This window comes from Myripristis murdjan, chromosome 22 (assembly GCF_902150065.1).
Source record: "Myripristis murdjan chromosome 22, fMyrMur1.1, whole genome shotgun sequence".
NCBI classification, from domain to species: Eukaryota; Metazoa; Chordata; class Actinopteri; order Holocentriformes; family Holocentridae; genus Myripristis; species Myripristis murdjan.
The window spans coordinates 20260337-20279092 of record NC_044001.1 but is presented as its reverse complement, the minus strand read 5'-3'; the positions used below and the strand labels follow the sequence as shown (position 1 = coordinate 20279092).

Here is an 18756-nt window from a genome sequence, read left to right as displayed (position 1 = left end):
CATAGTCTAGTAAAAAAAAAAAAAAAAATGTAGATTGCGCTGTGATGAGGCTACATGACAAATTGCTTTGATGTTTGTGTTGCATAGTTTTCGTGTTGTGAAACGAATCCTGGAGGAGACAGTGGTGTGGACATACTGTAGCTGTGGGATGCAGTTTGGGCTGGGAGCTGGAAGGTTTAGGCTGCGGCTGAGAGTGACAGGCCAGCAGCGTCTGGACCGAGCAGCGTGATGGATTGAGGCAGCCTCACTGATCGGCACACAGCTGGAAGTCAATTAAACATCCCGAAGAAATGAGATGTGGAATTTAAATCTCTTTAACTCTGATCTTCCGTTAACTTTACCATGAAGCACTTCAAAGTTAGGAAAAATATTAGATTCCATATCACACGACAATGTCACATCATATTCTGCGACATCACACGAATACTGAGTGAAATATTCACACTTCATTGTTTTATGGCTACAGCACTACATCAAATAGAAAATATCTACATGTCCTGTGCATCGTTTTATACACATTTCCCTGTCCTTCAGCAGGACATATTTGGTGTCTTTGGAAACCTTGGAAAATCCACAAGAATTTAAAATAAAGGTCTGTGGTTAAAGCTCAGCCATGCAGCATGCTCTTGAAATGACAAACGTATCAGGACTGGCAGTGTTGAAGATGTGTTGAGCCTCTGCACAGATTAAAAAGTGTAGGATTGGTGTGAATATGGCGACCCATCTCTCCCCATAAAGTCATGAGGCATGGAAAGAGACATGGAAGACATGGAAATGCCCAATTACTTTGTGAGCGATGGTTTTGTGTATGTCTTTCATGTGTGTACATGTGTTTGTGTCTGTGTGTGCAAAACTGTTTCTTTATGTCTTTATCATAACAGTAGATTTCTCTCTGCCCTTTTTCTTAAACGTAAGAAGAAACTGATACAATATTTACAGTGAAGATGTGAAGAAACGGACTCTTCACTCATTTTGCACTCAAAAAAATAGATATCACAGCAAAACTGTTTCTTTATGTCTTTATCATAACAGTAGATTTGCGCTCAAAACATAGATTTCACAGCAAAACTATTGACACTGCAATCACAGAATGTAAAATAAAATTGTGATTAAAAAGTAAAAGTTTTGTTTCCAAATTCAAAAGTTTTGCTTGCCCTGGAGCTGAATCTCGTGGGCGGGACCAAGCAAAACTTTTGGATTTGCAAACTTTCCCAAAAGTTTTTATTCTGTTTGGTTGCACAATGAAGAATTATGCACTATGCATATGGATGGACAGATGATGTGTCATATGTGCGATGGTTTGGTACGTGCTGGGTTGTAGGGAGGATAATTCACACGCCCCTGGCTCCCATCGCCCCTTATATTTTGTTCTCTGACAATCTCGCTCCATGAAATCTCACCACTTTAAAGGAAGATCTCAGCGTTCTTGGTGACATACAGCACAAACACATTTCACCCCCATGTACATGTGGGACGTAGCAGTCCATGCATGCGGTATGACTGCAAAAAGAACGCAGCGTCTAACTCATGACCGCGTAATCCATCTGGGATGTGAAGTAATGTGGTTTCACTTAGAGGATGACCCAGAACCCCCCGTCAGCTCCGCCAGCACATGTGAAAGCACATGCATGCATGAACAAGCCAACAAATACACACATGCCGGGATGCACGCACACCGCTAGGTAACACACTCACAGTCAATTTCCTTCTGTCTTCCTTTCCTCTCTTGGCTGAACGTTTCCACCAGGTGAAATCAGATCAGACATGCTGGGGATCGCGAGGCGGAGGGGGAGGAGTGTGACAGAAAAATGCAAAAAGAAAGGTCGCATTTCATGCTGCCATCCATCATTTTTACAGTTTGGGTTGCAGACTTTGGGCTTTGCACCTTTTAGCGGTGTGGAGTGGGATGGGAGGGGAACTGGAGGAGTGTATGTGTGTGAATGTGTATGTGTCTGTGTAATGCTGGGCGCTAAGGGAGTGTGCACTTTTAAGATAAACTGGTCTGATGAAAGAGGAGCCCTCGGCCTTGCAGTGGCCCCCATCATCCATCTGGTGATGTCACCTGTGAGTTTGTGTGTGTGTGTGTGTGTGTGTGTGTGAAGAATTCAGGTCTGTTGGGAGCTTATGGGGGTGGATATGGGGTGTCAGGTGGAATGATGATGGCTTTCAGCGCTACTCAGCCCCTCACCCATTTGTGTGCGTGTGCATGCTTGCACGTGCACACTGACAGCATGAGAGCACTGTAGTATGAGGCGCCCCCCAAAAAAGAGACTGCACCCATGTTCAGCGGGAACCTAAAACCTCTCTGAACATGGCAGGAGGAGGAGAGAGGGAGGAGAAGAGTAGAGATGACAGTTAGGGGGCCCAAAGCACTAGAGGTATCATTGGCTTTCCATTTCACTTGATGAAACCTATTTGGCTGGATTAGTTTCATACTGAATGGGACCCCGAGGTGAGGGCAGCCGAGCTGCAGTCGGCTGCAGACAGCCAGAGCAATGAAGAGGCAGCAGAACCTCGGTTTTCTGGCTCCTCCTAGCTCTACAACAAAAGTAGCGCTGAGCTTGTTTCTGCAGACTAATGGAGGAGGAGCTTTGCGCTTGGCAGTGTGTGTGTGTGTGTGTGTGTGTGTGTGTGTGTGTTTGTGTATATGTGTGTGGGTGATAAAGAGAGAGAGAGAGAAACTGTGTCTGCACTGAGAGCCAGCCAGTTGCCAGTCTGAATGAAAATGAAGGACGATGATTGGACTTGCCAAATTGGAGGGGATATTAAATCTAGGAAGCAAACCGCTTGATAATGAGTTTTTGTAGCACTGTGTGTGTGCACGCCATACATGTACATCGATGAGTGTGTGTGTGCTTGTGTGTGTGTGTGTGTGTGTGTGTGTGTGTGTTTGTGTTTACATCCACACCTGTGGGCTCTGTCATCTTTGCTCCTAATTATCTGCGGCATAAATCAATGGTAGGTGCGTTGCCATGGCAGCCAGCGGCAGGCCGGGTGCCCGTGATGGTAGCGGGAGTGTGCCAGAGCTATTTCATTAACCTTTAAAGGACTTGGTATTTATTTTAGTGGCAGCACTATGAATATAAATTTGTCATTTTGAAAAGGGAAATGACCAGGTAATAAAAAGTCTGAGGACCCTCCCTCTCTCTCCCTCTCTCTCCCTCTCCCTCATTCTGCCTCTTTCTGGCTCCCTCACACTCCATCTCTAGACGGAGGGTATAAATCACCTGAGTGATGGCTCAAACCATCCCTCTCACTCTCTCCTGTAACCACACATGACCACTCAAGAGTTCAGCAGGTTAGTCACATGTAGATATGAGGACACTGCATGTCACATGTGTATGTTGGAAACATAAAAAACAAATTTCTCTTCAATTTCTCTGGTTGGGTACCACTTTCAAATAAGACTACCCTTTTAAAGGGCTTATGAATGGTTTATAATTAGATTATTAATTAGGCTCTAATCACTCCATACATCATTAATAAACCATTATAAACAAGTTCTCACACAGTTTTCATACATGGGGGGGCATTCTGGATTTTTGACCCAGGCCTGTTTGCCTGATTTGACCCTCGGCCTGATGTTCTGATACTGTATCCTGTTATATCTGATTTCTGGTTTTGACTTTTGGAACAGACTCTATCACCCTTTTCTGCAAGATTTCAGTAAAGTTGACGATTGTTGCCGACTGTCTGAGCCTGGTGATTCTGAATTTGGGCCCTTGCTGAGTCGTGAAAACCAGTAAGCTGAGCAAAAAGCAAGATCTGAGATTTAACAGAATAGATGCATTGCAACAGCAACTTGATCTTGCCAAATAGTGAGCCTGCGTCAATGTATGAAAACTATGATATAATTTTTTTATAATTCCTGATTATAATTTATGAAACACTTACAACCAAATTCATTCATTCATTCATCTTCTAAACTGCTTATCCTCACCAGGGTCGCGGGGGGGTGCTGGAGCCTATCCCAGCGCTCATAGGGCGAAGGCAAGGAAACACCCTGGACAGGTCGCCAGTCCATCGCAGTACAACAAATTCTGAACCTAATTATAAACCATTCATAAACCCTTATATGGGTAGTCCTATTGTAAAGTGGTGCCGCACGTTGGATTCGTTTTGATCATGCTTTATTCTTTGCATTTGCTCGGTTTTAGATGGATGCCAGTTCATGTCCTGTTTTGCCTCTGAAAACAAATGATCTGAGGCAAACAGCTGACTTGCTTTGCAATAAGGCCCCCCAAATCCTTAGATATTATCAAGGAGCAAGTCAGGAACAAACTGCTAGTTAAAAATAGTGAACAAGCAGTTCCTGAATAATTGAATCAATAGTGATACCTTATCTAAGAACAGCGTGTTCAATGCCATGTTAATGAACCAGTATCTACTTGTCAGTTCCCGGATATCACTTAATGCATTGTTCCCGATTAACTCTTAAGGTGCTAAATAGCACATAAACAATAACAAATCATTATGACCTCCATATTAGTTACTATGTTGTGTCTTCCTAAAATGAAGACGTGGATCACACTGTGGTTACTAGTAATGCATCATCATCATCATGTCATGACTATTTAATCACTAGTTGCCATTTTTATGTCCCCTCAAGTAGAGTGGACCGTCACGTTTACCAACTCACAAAACGTAGCGATTACTAAGACTCATTATGTCATGATATTTTACCAGTACTAAGAATTTTGCGTCCCCTTAATAATGATGGATTAGTCAGTAGTTTTGTATTGGTTGGTAAGGGTGATGCTCAGCTTAATTAAGTAAGCGATCATTAAATGTGGATCAACTAATTATTAGATATTGCTTCATTAGCAACAGTCTGTTCTAAGGCATCCCTCTTGATTCAGAGTTATTCAGATCTACTTAACTTGTTGTTATCTATTAGAATGTTTTTTCCTAATATGCTCCTCATCCGTCACTTGGTAAATACTCAGGATTTTGTGTATCTTAGTGCGAAAGTTAAGTATTGTACAGTAAGTACACAGGTAAGTAGATCTTGGAATGAAACTTCTCATTTGCTCCTGCCACAGTGTTGCGTTAAAAAGCATCGTCACAGATGAAATATCAAAAAATCTACCACGGCATAAGTTTGACTAGAATGCTCACGTCTCTGCAGAGCTGTCTCACGGCTGTAGCGGACTCTCACATCTTAGGGAGGAACATCATCAGGAATGGAGAAAAATTCTGAATTTACAACGCTGCCTCTGGGCAAATGGGGCAGCGGAGAAGGGTCTCTTTGTGTGCTGGGATTGGCTGGTCAAAGGGAGCATTCTCGAGATGCCTGGGCAGTAAGTGAAGCCTCTGTTACCACTGGTAATTCAATTGTGCCACATGATTTCTTGGTGAGTAATCCACAAATGGGCGCTCAGTGAAAAAAGCTTGGCACCGCAGGCCTAATGAGCCAGAGGTCCTGGAGGAATGAGGGGGCGTGGAGAGGACAGAGACGGGGCAAGAAGGGAATAGAGAAGGAGGGAGAGAGACAGAAAAACAAAGACAAGGAGAGAGGGCGGGAGGATGAAAGATGGAGAGAAAATATGATACAATAAACAGGCAAGTCGAGACAGAGGCAGATATTGAAAAGATTAAAGAGACAGATTATTAAAATCACTGTGGCCAGTGAATAGAACCACATCAGTGGTCAGTGAGCAAAACTACTCAAAGGACTAAGAGGAGAAAACATGCATGACGAAACTTTGGCATGCCATTATGAGTGTGATGCAACAAATTGGCACTGAAAAAGTCTGCGGAGATGCGATGCGTTCACTACCCAGGCATGAGACGCATGACAAAAAACAGTCACACACATGAATGCACGCTGCTGCAACCGCAGCCATGTGTGGTGCTGGAGAGCGCTGACTGCGAGGGTTATGGCTCTGTGGATCTGGACTGCTTCAAGCAAGCTGAAGAAAGCCCTCTCTGAGCCAGCCAAGAGATGACACCCCCTCCCCTCCCAGGCCCTCTCCAGGCACATTCAAAGCCTGAGGACTTTCATTCATGCACCAGGGAGGAGAGATCCAAAAGCACTGAGAAAAGCACAAAAATGGGCCGTGGAAGCCCATATACTGGCTTGATATATGACTCTTGGCACACTTCAAACAGGCCTCAACGGGTGCTTTGCTATTGAATTTCAAAACTCATCCAAAAACCTAATTTCTTTCACTGTGGGAGAGTGAGAAGTGTGATGGGAATGAGCACTGCGACTGACATAAGTTATAGGCCTACAGTAGCTTTAAGGTAACAGTGGCAGGAGTCCCAGAGATAATTCTTTAAGACAAAAAAAAAAAAAAAACATCTCAAAGTGATCTCAAGGAGCCTGTATGGAAGAAAACAGGGGGTGGGTGGTGCTAATTTGTACCCACCGTTACAGGAACACGTGCAACACCAAACTGACCGAGGGAGGGATAGAAAGGCACAGTTTCCATGGTAACCATTCTCAGACTAAGTAGTTGTCTTCACCAGCTCGCAGTTTTCTGTTGATTTTCTCTCTCTCCCACCTTTTCGCTCCCAGTTTTCTATTTTTTTTCTGTGCTGGTGTAAATCAACCAGCAACAAGCTTACTAAATACGCAGCGCAGAGGTGGGAATAACACCGCATTCATTAAATTTTAAAGAGAAGACAAAAGACCGGGAGGTGCGGTTCAGTGGAGGGTGCACAAGCATACAAACATATACACAAACAAATGCATACACAAATCCATGTGTGCATACACACACACACACACACACACACAGCATTAATACACACAAGCAAAGCAACAGACAAAACCATCGAATGAATGACAGAGACAAACAAAGGACAGACAATTCAAATTCCAGACACACACACACTGGAAAGAAGAAAAAAAATCATTCGGCAGCACAGAAGACAGAACAGACAGAGACAGAGAGACGACGTGGCAGAACAACAGGCGTCAAAAGCCAAAGCTAGACATGCAGCAGCACAACTATTCCTGCCCTATATTTCATATTTAATCTGCTGTGCTGGAGGATTTCTTGGCCCAGTGCACTGTGTAATCTTGTCGAGGGGCAGATGGTACTCTGGCTGTGTCAATCGGATCCCCTGGATTGGGACGGTGGAGGAGGAGAGCTCTCCAGGGGCCACCGGCGGCCATGCCAGGATCAGCAGGTTTGGCTGGCCTGCAGCAGCATGGAGGCAGACTATACTTTCACCTTTTTCCAAGCACAGCTCAGACCCAGAAATGGACTCTCAATGGAGGGCAGACACTGGATGCAATTGTAGGTTAGGATTAGGATTAACCCAGGATTCTATGCGAGACGCTTGTTTTGTTTCCCCTTCTTTCTTACACCAAAACACTCTCTCTCTCATGCATGTACACACTGACACCTCTGCGCCCCAGCCTTGGTGATGAAGCACTGATGGCCCCTTGCCAGCCTTTTGTGCCAGCTGAAGAGCCCTCGCTGCTAGAGAGCGAACCTTATGCACAGATGTTTTTCTATAGCAAGTGCAATAGCATAGCAAGTGAGAAGTGATAAGATGAATATACAAGCTCAAAAATAAACACACACACACACACACACACACACACACACACACACACACACATATGCATACAGGAGACTCTTTGTTGAGTCTCTCCTCAGGCATCAGAGCATGATTAATTAACACAACAGAGTACAAAAAGTAACACAAACAGAAATCTCTCATAAGAAATTAATGAGGATTATGTGTATGAAAAAAATGAAATAAAAAAAATCACATTCCTGGCAAAAGTCTGAGAGAGAGAGAGGGAGAGAGAGAGAGAAAGAGAGAGAGAGAGAGAGAGAGACCTTTGATGTTCTTTAATGAACAAAGTCACGTAAAAAAAAAAAAAAAAAATCTACATACCTAAAATCTTAACATACAACTCATTTGTCCCAACCGACACACACACATGTACACACACACCATCACACACCGAAAGTCAAACCCTTGGTCTATTAGTCTGCTACACATGGTCGCATACATATAGATCACAACAACAATTACAAGCATACAGCCAAACCCCAGTCCCTAACAAAAATTACAGAGAGAGAGAGAGAGAGAGAATTGAATGTAAGTTACCTCTATTTACATCTAGTTATATTTTACAGACCACGATGGCTGAATTATATAATGCCAAAGACAATCAAACCATGAGGGAGAGAGAGAGAAAGAGAAAGAGAGAGAGAGAGACAGAGAGAGACAGAGCCCTGTGTCTTGAATCACTGAAGTGAGTCAAACAACAATCACCCTTTCACCTCATCTCAGGGGACTATTCTGTGACCGCTCCCCGCCAGAAACACTGCAATTTACCAAACAGATTTATGTAATCGGCTGTCTGGTGTCAGTCTTTATTCACAGCGAAACGGAGATGACCGTGAAGTTCTGACAGTCTAATCCGCATGACTGCAGGCAGTCAAACTTGGCCAGACATGGCTGCCCTCACCTCTCCTCCAACCACCAAAACAATCTCACCTCCAATTACCAGCCATCTGATGAGATGAGGGAGTGTGTGGTCCTCTGATGAGGCCGGGTAGGGCGGAGGGGGTGAGGGGCAAATGAATGGGTCTGCCAGTGTCCCAGAGCAGTGGAGAAGAGTCTGGGGATGAGAATAAATGAATGACTGAATGGATGAATGGGACAGTAATGAAAAGAGGAGGAGGTGGCGTTGGCGGTGGTGGGGAAGAGAGAGACTGGACGGAAGGGAACAGGACATTCAGACTTGCTGGTCTGGCTGTTAAGAGAACTGGAACGGGGTAAAATGAGGCAGAGGCAGAGAGGCTGGGAGGATGGATGTGCCACTTCATCCGTGTTCAATCCATCACAAGGAGAAAACGGCATGAAACACTCCACAATGTACTGCACAAAAACCTCCTGCTCACTTTCCCATATGATGCGGCAGACAGAGAGCAAGACAAGAGAGGCGGGATCGAAGGATGCAAAGAAAAAGCACGGGGTTGTTCTACTAAACATTTGCTTTGGCAAGGCCCCGAGTGGAGGGGTGGTGTTCTACTAGTCCCCTGACAAGCATGCAGAGGAGCCCCTCCGTCTTGACCATAAATCTGAATGGAGTGGGAGTTATCATAGTTTCCCCTCCCCGACTCAACTCCACATTCCTCCCAGACACCGCCTCATCCAAACAAAGTGGCCCGTTCCCACCACTCAATGTTGGGAAAGGCAATGGTTTGTCATGGAAAAATCCTGAGGCATCTTAAGAGCCCTTTGGAGTTTTTTTTTTTTTTTTTTTTTTTTTTTTTTGATGTTGTTGTTTTTTGTTGTTTTTTACACAGGGCCAAGCGATGGATCAACACTCAGTCTCGTGGCTGCATTTTCTCCCTGTGTGGCAGAAAGGAAACATGTAGTTCACACATAGCAGTCAGTTCCTATCAGCATGTAACATACCTGCTGTCCACATGACACGTCATATTCACGTAGACCGATGTGCAGCAACAAAAAGACTCTTACACTTTAGTGAAGACACAGAAATAAACTGAGAACATAATTAGGTCACACGCCATGCAGGAAAACACAAACATGCAGGGATGCATACACACACACACACACACACACATACACAGGGCAATGTGAAGGTGGAGGCTAGTCATTATAGAAACCCTGGTTACACATTCCATAGGAGTCTGCCTCCTCCCCCAAAGGGAGTCTTTTGTGCCTATTGAAAAGCACAGGGTTACAGGGTTTCTCCCTTTAGGGTGCCGGGAATAATACTCGCTCTCAAGACAATGACCTCATCCTGACTCTGTGTGTGTATGTGTGTGTGTGTGTGTGTGTGTGTGTATGTGTGGGTGTGTGGGTTTGTGAGCAAGGGACGGAGAGTCTGTGTGTGTGAGAAATCGAGACCGTCTAGGAGTGGATGTATGTGGGTTTATGTCAGGTTAGGTGCAAAGGATAGATAGATAGATAGATAGATAGATAGATAGATAGATAGATAGATAGATAGATAGATAGATAGAGAAGGAGATGTCAAGAGGCAGAAAGGGAAGCAGGAAGTGTTCAGTCAAGGTTGGATTATGAGGGGAAGGGGAAACGCTGCAAAGTCTCTCAGGAAGAGAGCGTAACCTGTCGGCTGTCTGACTGGCATTCACCCCCCATTGATTCTCCTCAGTGAAACGGTCTGTACATGACATTGGTGAGAGCCGGTGGTAATGTAAAGCACATTCACACACACACACACACACATTCACACGCACAGCATTGCAGCCAGGGAGCGGTGGGCTCCAACAGGAAATTCCTTTACAGCCTTTCTGCTGACTAAGGGCTCCAAGTGGGAATAGTGTAAGAAAGAATGTAATGTATATGGTGTCGGTGTTATTTGGGGTCCAGGTAGGGCAGCATATGCACAAGCCATTACCACGCAAGTGTGGGTGTGCTGGTCTCAGAGCAAAAGCGGGCTATAGGGAGAACCGTCTAGGCTTGGAATAAAATACCATTCAGCAGATAAACGAGGCAAAGTCATATCTAACCCCTTTACCCTTGTGAGCCATCTGTGAACTGCCAGGACGAGGAAGGGAAAAAAAACACATCTCAAGAGTAAAGATGTTCATTACCCATAATGTTTAGAGTGTGCGCCTGGGTAAATGGATTCAATTTGCCCTCCAGAACAAATGACTAACCCTTTCAGATTTTATGTATCCACACTCTCACAGGAGATCAAAGGCAGCTAATCAAAGGGAGAATTGGCCTCTTGGGAGACTCTTCCTCAGGACTGACGGTGTGTGTGTGTCTCGACACTGGTGGACGGGGCCGAGAGTCCTGCATTTTAGCCAGAGGTAGAAGGCACAACCACTGCGTCTGTATCATCCAGTCACTTCTCAGTCCCCTTCATGACCACACCCACCATACAACTTGCTGTTGTGTGGATGACAGAGAGAGACAGAGAGGGGGAGAGATGCAGTAGCCATCTTTCCAGGCAGGGTCCATGTTGGTATGCAGAGTGTGTACCAGCGTGCCGTACAGGTGCCAGGTGCCCCTCCACGCCGACCTACACTGACCCAGTCAATGCCACAATATAAACATTATAATGAACAGCGGCTGCTCCCCCGATCCCATATTATCCGAACTGTGTTTTCCCTGAAGCATATGAATAATAGGGACAAATAAAGACAGAGCTAGAGAATACAAATGAAGTTCATGCAAAGTGTTGTTCACAAATCTGACATGTTTTCATTAGCAGACTGATATTAAAAAAAATGGCATGTAGTGGCATGTGGCCAATCCCATTTGTCTGTGAGATGGGTGCTGCATTTTAAAGAAAAGGAGTGGCAGTTTTGGTAAGTAAGCAAGAGGTAAATGGAGCGACAGCGCCACCTGCTGACAGTTCAACCAGCCTGCAGCCATTTGTTTAGAGGAGCAAGCCTGGTGAATAAGTCTTCCTCAGGTTTGTACTCAGTTCGTGGGCAGGAATCACAGATTGCATGAAAGCAGGCATTCTCATTGTAATTGAAGATTAAATACAAATTATGGAGGAGGAGAATTAAAAAAAAACAAAAGCTACGGTCAGTCAGGAGGTGAAAAGAAAAGTAGTGCAAATATCGAGTGGTGCTTTTACTATTAATCATTTTAATTAACTATCTAAATGGTTTTCTAACTATAGAGATTGAATTCAATTCAACTGCTCCTAATGCGATGGCTTGCATAGAAAACAGCTTGTTTTAAAAAGCAATTAGCAGCTTCAGCAGCAGTATGAGCAACTTTCCAGCTACTTTACCTCTCACTTTAGTTTAGAAGTGCATTTGGAAAGCCCAAGTCCAACTTAGGTTGTTAATTTTTTTTTCTAAGACTAGGCAATTAACATACAAGTCTGTTATTGTGCCTTAAAGATATGGTGCTTGACAGACAACCAAAGTGAAACTGGGATTTTCCACAGAAGTGGCAAATATATCCAAGTTGTATTAGCCTTTGGTATTTTATACTTTGGTGCCAGAAACAACGCCGGGCCAGTTGCCATGGATTCTTTAATGACAATGATCCTTTGAAAAATAGAGAAAAATACTTGACTTACAAAAGAAAGAAACAGCTTTGAAAACAGATGTTAAGAACAGCTTTGATTAGTTGGAAGTGCAAATTTGAAGTGAATACATAAAGAATTGTAGACATGCAACACATTGTCATAACACAAAAAAAAAAGAAAAAGAAAAAAAAAAGAAACAGCAAATGTCTTTACCAGAAAAACATACAACTGAACAGTTACCATCTGCACGTTTTGCATGTTATTGCACAGACATGCAATACAAAGCACATAATACTATAATGAAGCAATTATTTCAGTATAAATAGTACATCCCTATGCTTATTTTCTTTTCTTTTTTTTTTCAGTTACACTACAGATGATGGGAAAGGAAAATCATGAAAGCATGGAGTGTGCTCCCATTGCCCCTTTGGCCTACTTGGCGTGCTGCTTGCTGAGCTTTTCTTTTCCATTCAGAGAAGTGAGCAGAGAAACTTAAAACTAGAGAGATCAGTAATGTACTACACAAGTAAGTAACAAAGAGATGCTACCCATATTTTGATCTGGAGACTCTGGTATCATGACACCTGGACCAGTTTGCATTCTCTTTATTGAGTCAAACATGACTTCCCTCAATGATTGACAATTAATGAGCTCCCTCTCCCCAAACACAAACAGACAAGACTTAAAGAAGTGAACAATCAAAGTGACACAAATTAATGACATGTAGCCTGCGATGAGATATGCTCACATCAATCTCCTGACATGAAAAAGGAAAACAGTGACAAAGAGGGAAACTGCTGAACATGATCGTGTTAGCACTGATCACTGACATGTAACAAAAAACATTTGGATAACATAATCACACTACTGTGTGTCTTACAAGGCCATTTATCTAAGAGTTTGGGAGTGAATCCGTCCAAAATGAGAAGCACTACTTGAAGGCCAGAATAGTTTTCCATCTTGAAAACTCACTTGCATAAGATAAATATGTTACCGAACCACTGTGAGGGGGGCCACATGGACAGCAAGAATTAAATCAATAAACCATCACTCAAAGATCACCTGCAAGGCATTTCATCTTAGAAAGGTGACAAGCAGTGTTAGAGTTTATGGCTATTTTGCAGCCTGAAGTTAAAGTCATTGCCCAACATACATCATGTATTTAATGGCAGAAATGATAAAGAGAATACAGCTCCTCCCCTGCTGTGGCGAAACCTCTCACATTCTGACTAGTCAATGGATGTCCCTTTGCTTTTAGTCAGAACGATCACATCCTCTGTCTATTACTAGTGTCTTATGCTCTCTAAGTCAGAAGTTACTCCAGGAAATAACCAAGAACTGAGTCATAACCCTTGCTAGCGGCCTATTTGCGCTAACTTGACAGCTGACAGAGCAGTCTAATTCTTATTGCATTGGTCTCCCCCGTTGCTCTTTTTCAACAGGTTCAGCAATATGGTCCAAACCCGATGGACGTTCCCCTACTGGCGATCGTGACATGGTGACAGCGTGGACAAAGAGTTAAAACACGTTAAGCATGGTTCATCTGCCGAGAACTAGCTTTAATGGAGGGACAGAGTTTGTACTGCAGCGGCTCTCAGTCCCAGTTCTCCCAGTCTTCATCCAGCTGTAAAAACATGGGAGAGAGAGATTACTACATTTCCCAGTTTGTTCATTTTAACTGACATTTGTGCAAGTATTGCAAAAAGCATGCTAACCTCTCCGGAAGCATCCACTTTAGAGAGCGCCAGTTGAACCTCTTCTTCTGTCATGTCCAGGTCAAAGTCTTTCTCCCAGTCCTCGCTCACATCAGTGCTGGACCCTGCAAGGGTTATGAGAGATGATAAGAAAAAGCCACTTAAAATGCTTGGAACTTCCTGAGATCTTGGGCCCGCTGCTCCTTCAAAGCCTATTTAGTGGAAAACCCATAACCGCATCCCTGAACTTAATCCTGTTTGGATGTGGGCCAAAAAACTGAACTTTAAGGGGGCAATCACACTGCCACAGACCGGAGGAACTAATGGAGAAGAAATTTCCACTGTTTGCTATGGCGTGGAAAACAACATGCCTGCATCAAGCTGAGAGTGGTGTGATGGTTTGATGAGGCTTTGAGTTGAACTTTGTTGAACTTGAGGTTGAAACATTATGCTTGTCAATGTCACTTCGCTGTACTCTGACCAATCAAAACTGTGAAAACAAAAAAATGTGGGATTTATCAATGTTGAGACTGGCAGGTTGAGTTAAGTTCATGGGCGGCTTTCCTAAATGCAGTGTGATTGCCATCTTAGCAACTCACCATCAAATGCAAAACACCCAAATCATCAACCTCAGTGCAACGTACCTTTCTTGCCATTGTTTGAGGGCGTTGACTTCCCGCTGTCTGAGTTCAGCTCAAACACCCTCAGGTCCTGTGGCCCCTCTTCCTTTGCGTTTTCGGGTTTAGAGGCGGGCGCAGGAGCCTGCACTGAAGCCCCGTCAACAGTGACCTCGGCCTCTGCTCGGCCCTCAAGTTGCACGCCGCTCTTCCCAGGCCTCTGCTCCTCCTGCGTCTTGTCCGCCGTGTCTTCCAGGCTCGCCTCTGTCAGCTTCTTGGCCAGCTCGGCAGCGACAGGCTCCGGCCTCACCTCCACCTGTGTCGGTAGGCTGGTGCTGTCGCTGCTGATTGAGAGAGTGGCGTCACGCTCTCCACTTGGGGACAGGGCGGGGCTGAGCAGGGTTGCTGTTGTGGCAGCCGTTGAGTTTGTGGGCATCTGGCTGGTGCTGTCGTCCAGTGGGGGCGTGAAGTCCAGTCGAGATGATGATGTGGCACCGAGGAAGTCATCTAATGTTAAGACCAGAAAGACTTTGTAAGTATCAGGCTTCAAATCAAATCCAATTATTCTCCATCTTACGCTTATGCTTGCCTACCCTCATCCTCCTCCTCCCAGCCCAGGGTCTCTGTGTGGGTGCTTTGTTCTGCCCTCTGCTTCAGTGCCACTCTCCTGGCCTCCTCCTAGAGGACACAGTCACAGCAATTTGTTATGATATAGTAGGATTCAAAAAGAGAGAGAGCAACTTTCAAATGCAAAGGTCTTTTGAATGAAGTCTATATTGATATGCACTACACCTGGAGTTTAAAAGACTGTAAGCTTAATTACATTGCATGACACAACCACTTTAATTTGTTTGCACCGCTTAGATTAATTTCAGAGACCTGCATGAAGAGATGGATATGTACTGCATTGAGATTGTAGTAAAAACAAATCCTTGGGGCTGAATAATGCAAAGAGAGATTATTCAAAGTGTAAATCAGTTGGGAGAAAAAGCAGTTTTTGCGATGGTAGCATCACAACTGTTTTAAAGTCTAGGATAATGATATTGATTTTACTTTTTACCAATACCTGCTGTTATACAATGAGGTAACACACTGTTTTCAAGGGGGGCGGAGTAATGGGTTTACAATTTAAAATACAAGAAAATAGAAATTTTGTCATTTTACTGGCAACTACTGTTAAATAACTGTATATTATGACATGGAAAATTTACTAACAAGATGAAAAGTCCTTTTCATTTCATTGTGACTTCACTAAGTTGTCCAGCAGGTGGCAGACAAGACAATGTATTGAGCTAACATCAGAGGCTACTTGTCAATTTCAGAGTTAGTTACCCAATAAATACACAAATTAATAAATAAATGAAAGAATAGATAGACAGACAAATACAGACAGACAGACAGATAATATATAATTTATAACAAAATAGAACAAAATTTGCATTTTACCTGGTCCAACTGGAAGACTTTATAGAAATATCTCTGCCAGAACTCTGAATGGGCTACAGCAGCTGGCACCTGTGGAAGAAATACAACATGTAGAATCAGTCCGTGTCTGCATCATTATTTCCAAGCAAACCTGAAGTCCTACAACACAGAGAAACCACAGACGGTACCATTTTGGTGTATAGGGCTCGTATAGAGGGACTGTTGACCAAAAGCTCTGAGATTTCTCCTTTCTTCTCCTCCAGACTGAAGGTGGAGAGCCAGTTGTCAAACTGCTCTGGGGGACCTGGACACAAACGACTGCAAGTGACCATGGATGTGAAGGTAAAAAATACTACAGATATAAATATTTGGCAAGGGTCTCCTCTGCCCCATCTTATGCCTTTACTCATCCCTTTAAATTATCAAATTATAAATTCAATTTCACACCTCGATCTTGAACAGAACTCCTTTTACTCAAGTAAATAAATCCAGCAAATGCACTGGACGATAATTCCACAATTGACCAACATTTAAATCCTGGCAATGCTCCAAGAACGGGTGAACAAAACATGGTTCAAAGCTGTAAGGTGGTTTAAGATTTTATCACAAGTCTCCCAGCCTGGTTTCTTCCCAGTGAGCTGTCTTACCATCAGGCTCATTGCAGTATGTAGCAGGGTCGGCCTGTAGACTGTAGAGACGTGCCTGCAAGCAAAACAGTTGCTTAGCTGGAGTTATCTGTCTCATGCCAAATCATGTGCTCGCTCTAAACAGTTCTACAGCCACATTGGGGTTAACCCGACTAAATTAAATGCATCCTGAATCGACACATTGTTCAATGCTTTCAAAGGTCTTAGCCCAAAACCACTCATGTAGTTAAGTTTTGTTATTCATGTATTCATCATAATTTGTAGATGAAAGGCCTATTCAAGACCACAAGTGGGGTGATAGAGCGGTGATATGTTCTGTGGCTTACCATTTAAAAATGCAAACATGCAATCAGCTGTACACAGGATTTTCTGTGAAGAGCTTATCAACGGTTGGAAATTCCTATTAGTCTAAACCTCAGAGCGTTAGCCCATGATGCAAGTAGGACTGTCGCCCACCTTGGTACTGTCATAGACCTCCGTAGTTCCCGCTGGAGTTGCCACCAGGGTGATGACATCACAGTCAATGGTTTTATCAGGGGGCGGGGCAAGTGTGTCCGTTATCACCCCTAAGAAACTAGACAGGCTCTTCTTCACCTTTTCTGTGGTCTCCGAGGAGCCCTCCACCTGGAAAACACAGAAGCACAGAAGGTCTGAGTGACATGATTAATTATTCAGTTAGCCTCATATCTGGTGATAACCTCACCATATGTTCCTCTCTAAACATATTTATCATTCTTTTAAGATCAGGAGGAGATTACCTGTGCTCCACTTAACTACACAGTGCAAAACTCGTTTTGCTTTGCTGTGACTGCCTGATTATCAAGGCAGTCAATCACATGAAAGCTGTCACTTACCGCAAGTTTGTTTCTGACAGCACTGGCTGTGGCCACGATGGAGCAGGCAGTATCATGTTGCACCACGTTGGTGAACTCTGTTAAGTCTCTCTTTATGAATTCAAAAGCCTCAGATGACTGCAAAAGAAAAGAGCACGGCGATTAGAGCCAGCGAGGCATCCTGCTGAACCGCTTCAGCAGCACTGACATCAGAGAACTATTTTCCATGATTTGCGATCATCTACCTTGTCTTTGACGGCCTGAAAGCTTTGCTGGAGCCAGCCTCCCCACCAGCCTTCTCTACGGTCAAAACACAACCACCCAGCATTAGATTTCAAACACAACGCACAGAGCAGAAATAAATGCACAAACCATTACGGACAAACATTAATGATAGCTAAAATGATCTCGATCCACACTGCGGTTTAACGAGCTTTAAGGTTAAAACATTAAGGCTGTCAGCTGCTAACTTAACGCTACTTGTGTTAGCTCATGTTAGCTAGCCTCTACAGCTTGGCAAGCTAAACTGGTTAGCCATCAGTGCTATATCAGCTAACGACGAAGACAGCACCCAGAAAGGCGAGCCGAGACTAGTTACTCTTGTGAATCGACACCAGACGTAAAACTAGTAGCTACATATCTTCTGCGACGTGGTTACATATTACATTACACGTTTTAAGCTACAGTTTTAGCTCTAGCTGCATTAAAGCGAGCCCTAGTCAGGCTAACTTGCAGGCTAAGCTAACGCTAGCTCAGCTGCTACAATGTTTTGGTAAACAAACGACTTCCTGAAATGATTTCCACAACTGAGGATTTACACCGCCGACAAAAAACTAATCATACAAACTCTAACCAGGGGCGCAACAATACAAGCAGCACATGAGCCACTGGCAGTGCTGGAAACCTATATAGTTAAATTTAAAACAAAAAGTAATTTGCGACTTCACTCTCACCCTTCAGCCATCTTCAGACGATGACATCATCAATATTTACTGAACTCTAACCCCAGCTGCGTGGTGGCGGAAAAAAAAAAAAAACCGACACGTGACGCTGCACGACCATCTATCTGCAGTATGTAAATAAGTTAGTCTGGTAAACACATGATAACTGGTGGTTGCAATATTACAGTCTGAATTTACAAAGCAGAAACAGTGTTTACTTGGAAGTGCGTTTTGTATGGTGGCTGCCGAGGATCAAACTCAACGGCGAAGCGAACCTCTGACTGGAAAAGTAGTGTTGTGTTTTAATGCATCAATATGAGTGTAATAGGCCTACTATAAAAACTGCATTTGAAGTATGCACTTTATATAACCAACCAATAAACTGTAGATAAAGTGGACTATTTTGCCTATAAAATATAATCTAGTCAGTGTTTAGTTGTTCCCAGTGGATTTATATCCGTCCCTCTCAGTAGGTTTCATCTTTGTTAACGTATACGTCAGTATATGTGCACACATTGATGTGAATGTGTTGATCCCATCCCAGCTGTCCTCTCTCCTCATCAATTGTCTGAGTGAGACGGAGCCAGTGTCTCCAGAACATAAACTAAAACAGGTCAGACAACAAGCCTCTGGAAGAGTC

The 18756-nt window shown here is 43.7% G+C and overlaps 1 protein-coding gene across 1 annotated transcript; it reads right to left on the bottom strand.

Annotated features, from left to right (window-relative positions):
- Positions 1–11946: 11946 nt before the first annotated feature.
- Positions 11947–18208, bottom strand: bsdc1 (BSD domain containing 1). The gene is made up of 11 exons (XM_030044796.1): positions 18129–18208; positions 17421–17475; positions 17197–17313; positions 16799–16966; positions 16343–16397; positions 15884–15999; positions 15717–15785; positions 14864–14948; positions 14298–14777; positions 13675–13778; positions 11947–13583 (listed from the first exon to the last, which is right to left on the bottom strand). The coding sequence occupies exons 1-11, from the start codon at positions 18137–18139 to the stop codon at positions 13554–13556; spliced, it is 1290 nt and encodes a 429-aa protein (XP_029900656.1). The 5' UTR covers positions 18140–18208; the 3' UTR covers positions 11947–13553.
- Positions 18209–18756: the final 548 nt, after the last annotated feature.

Coding starts and splice junctions, on each gene's coding strand:
- bsdc1 (XM_030044796.1), bottom strand. Junction 15,786..15,883: donor GAGCCCTATACACCAAAATG/GTACCGTCTGTG, acceptor TTTCTTCCACAG/GTGCCAGCTGCTGTAGCCCA. Junction 13,584..13,674: donor AAGTGGATGCTTCCGGAGAG/GTTAGCATGCTT, acceptor ATGTTTTTACAG/CTGGATGAAGACTGGGAGAA.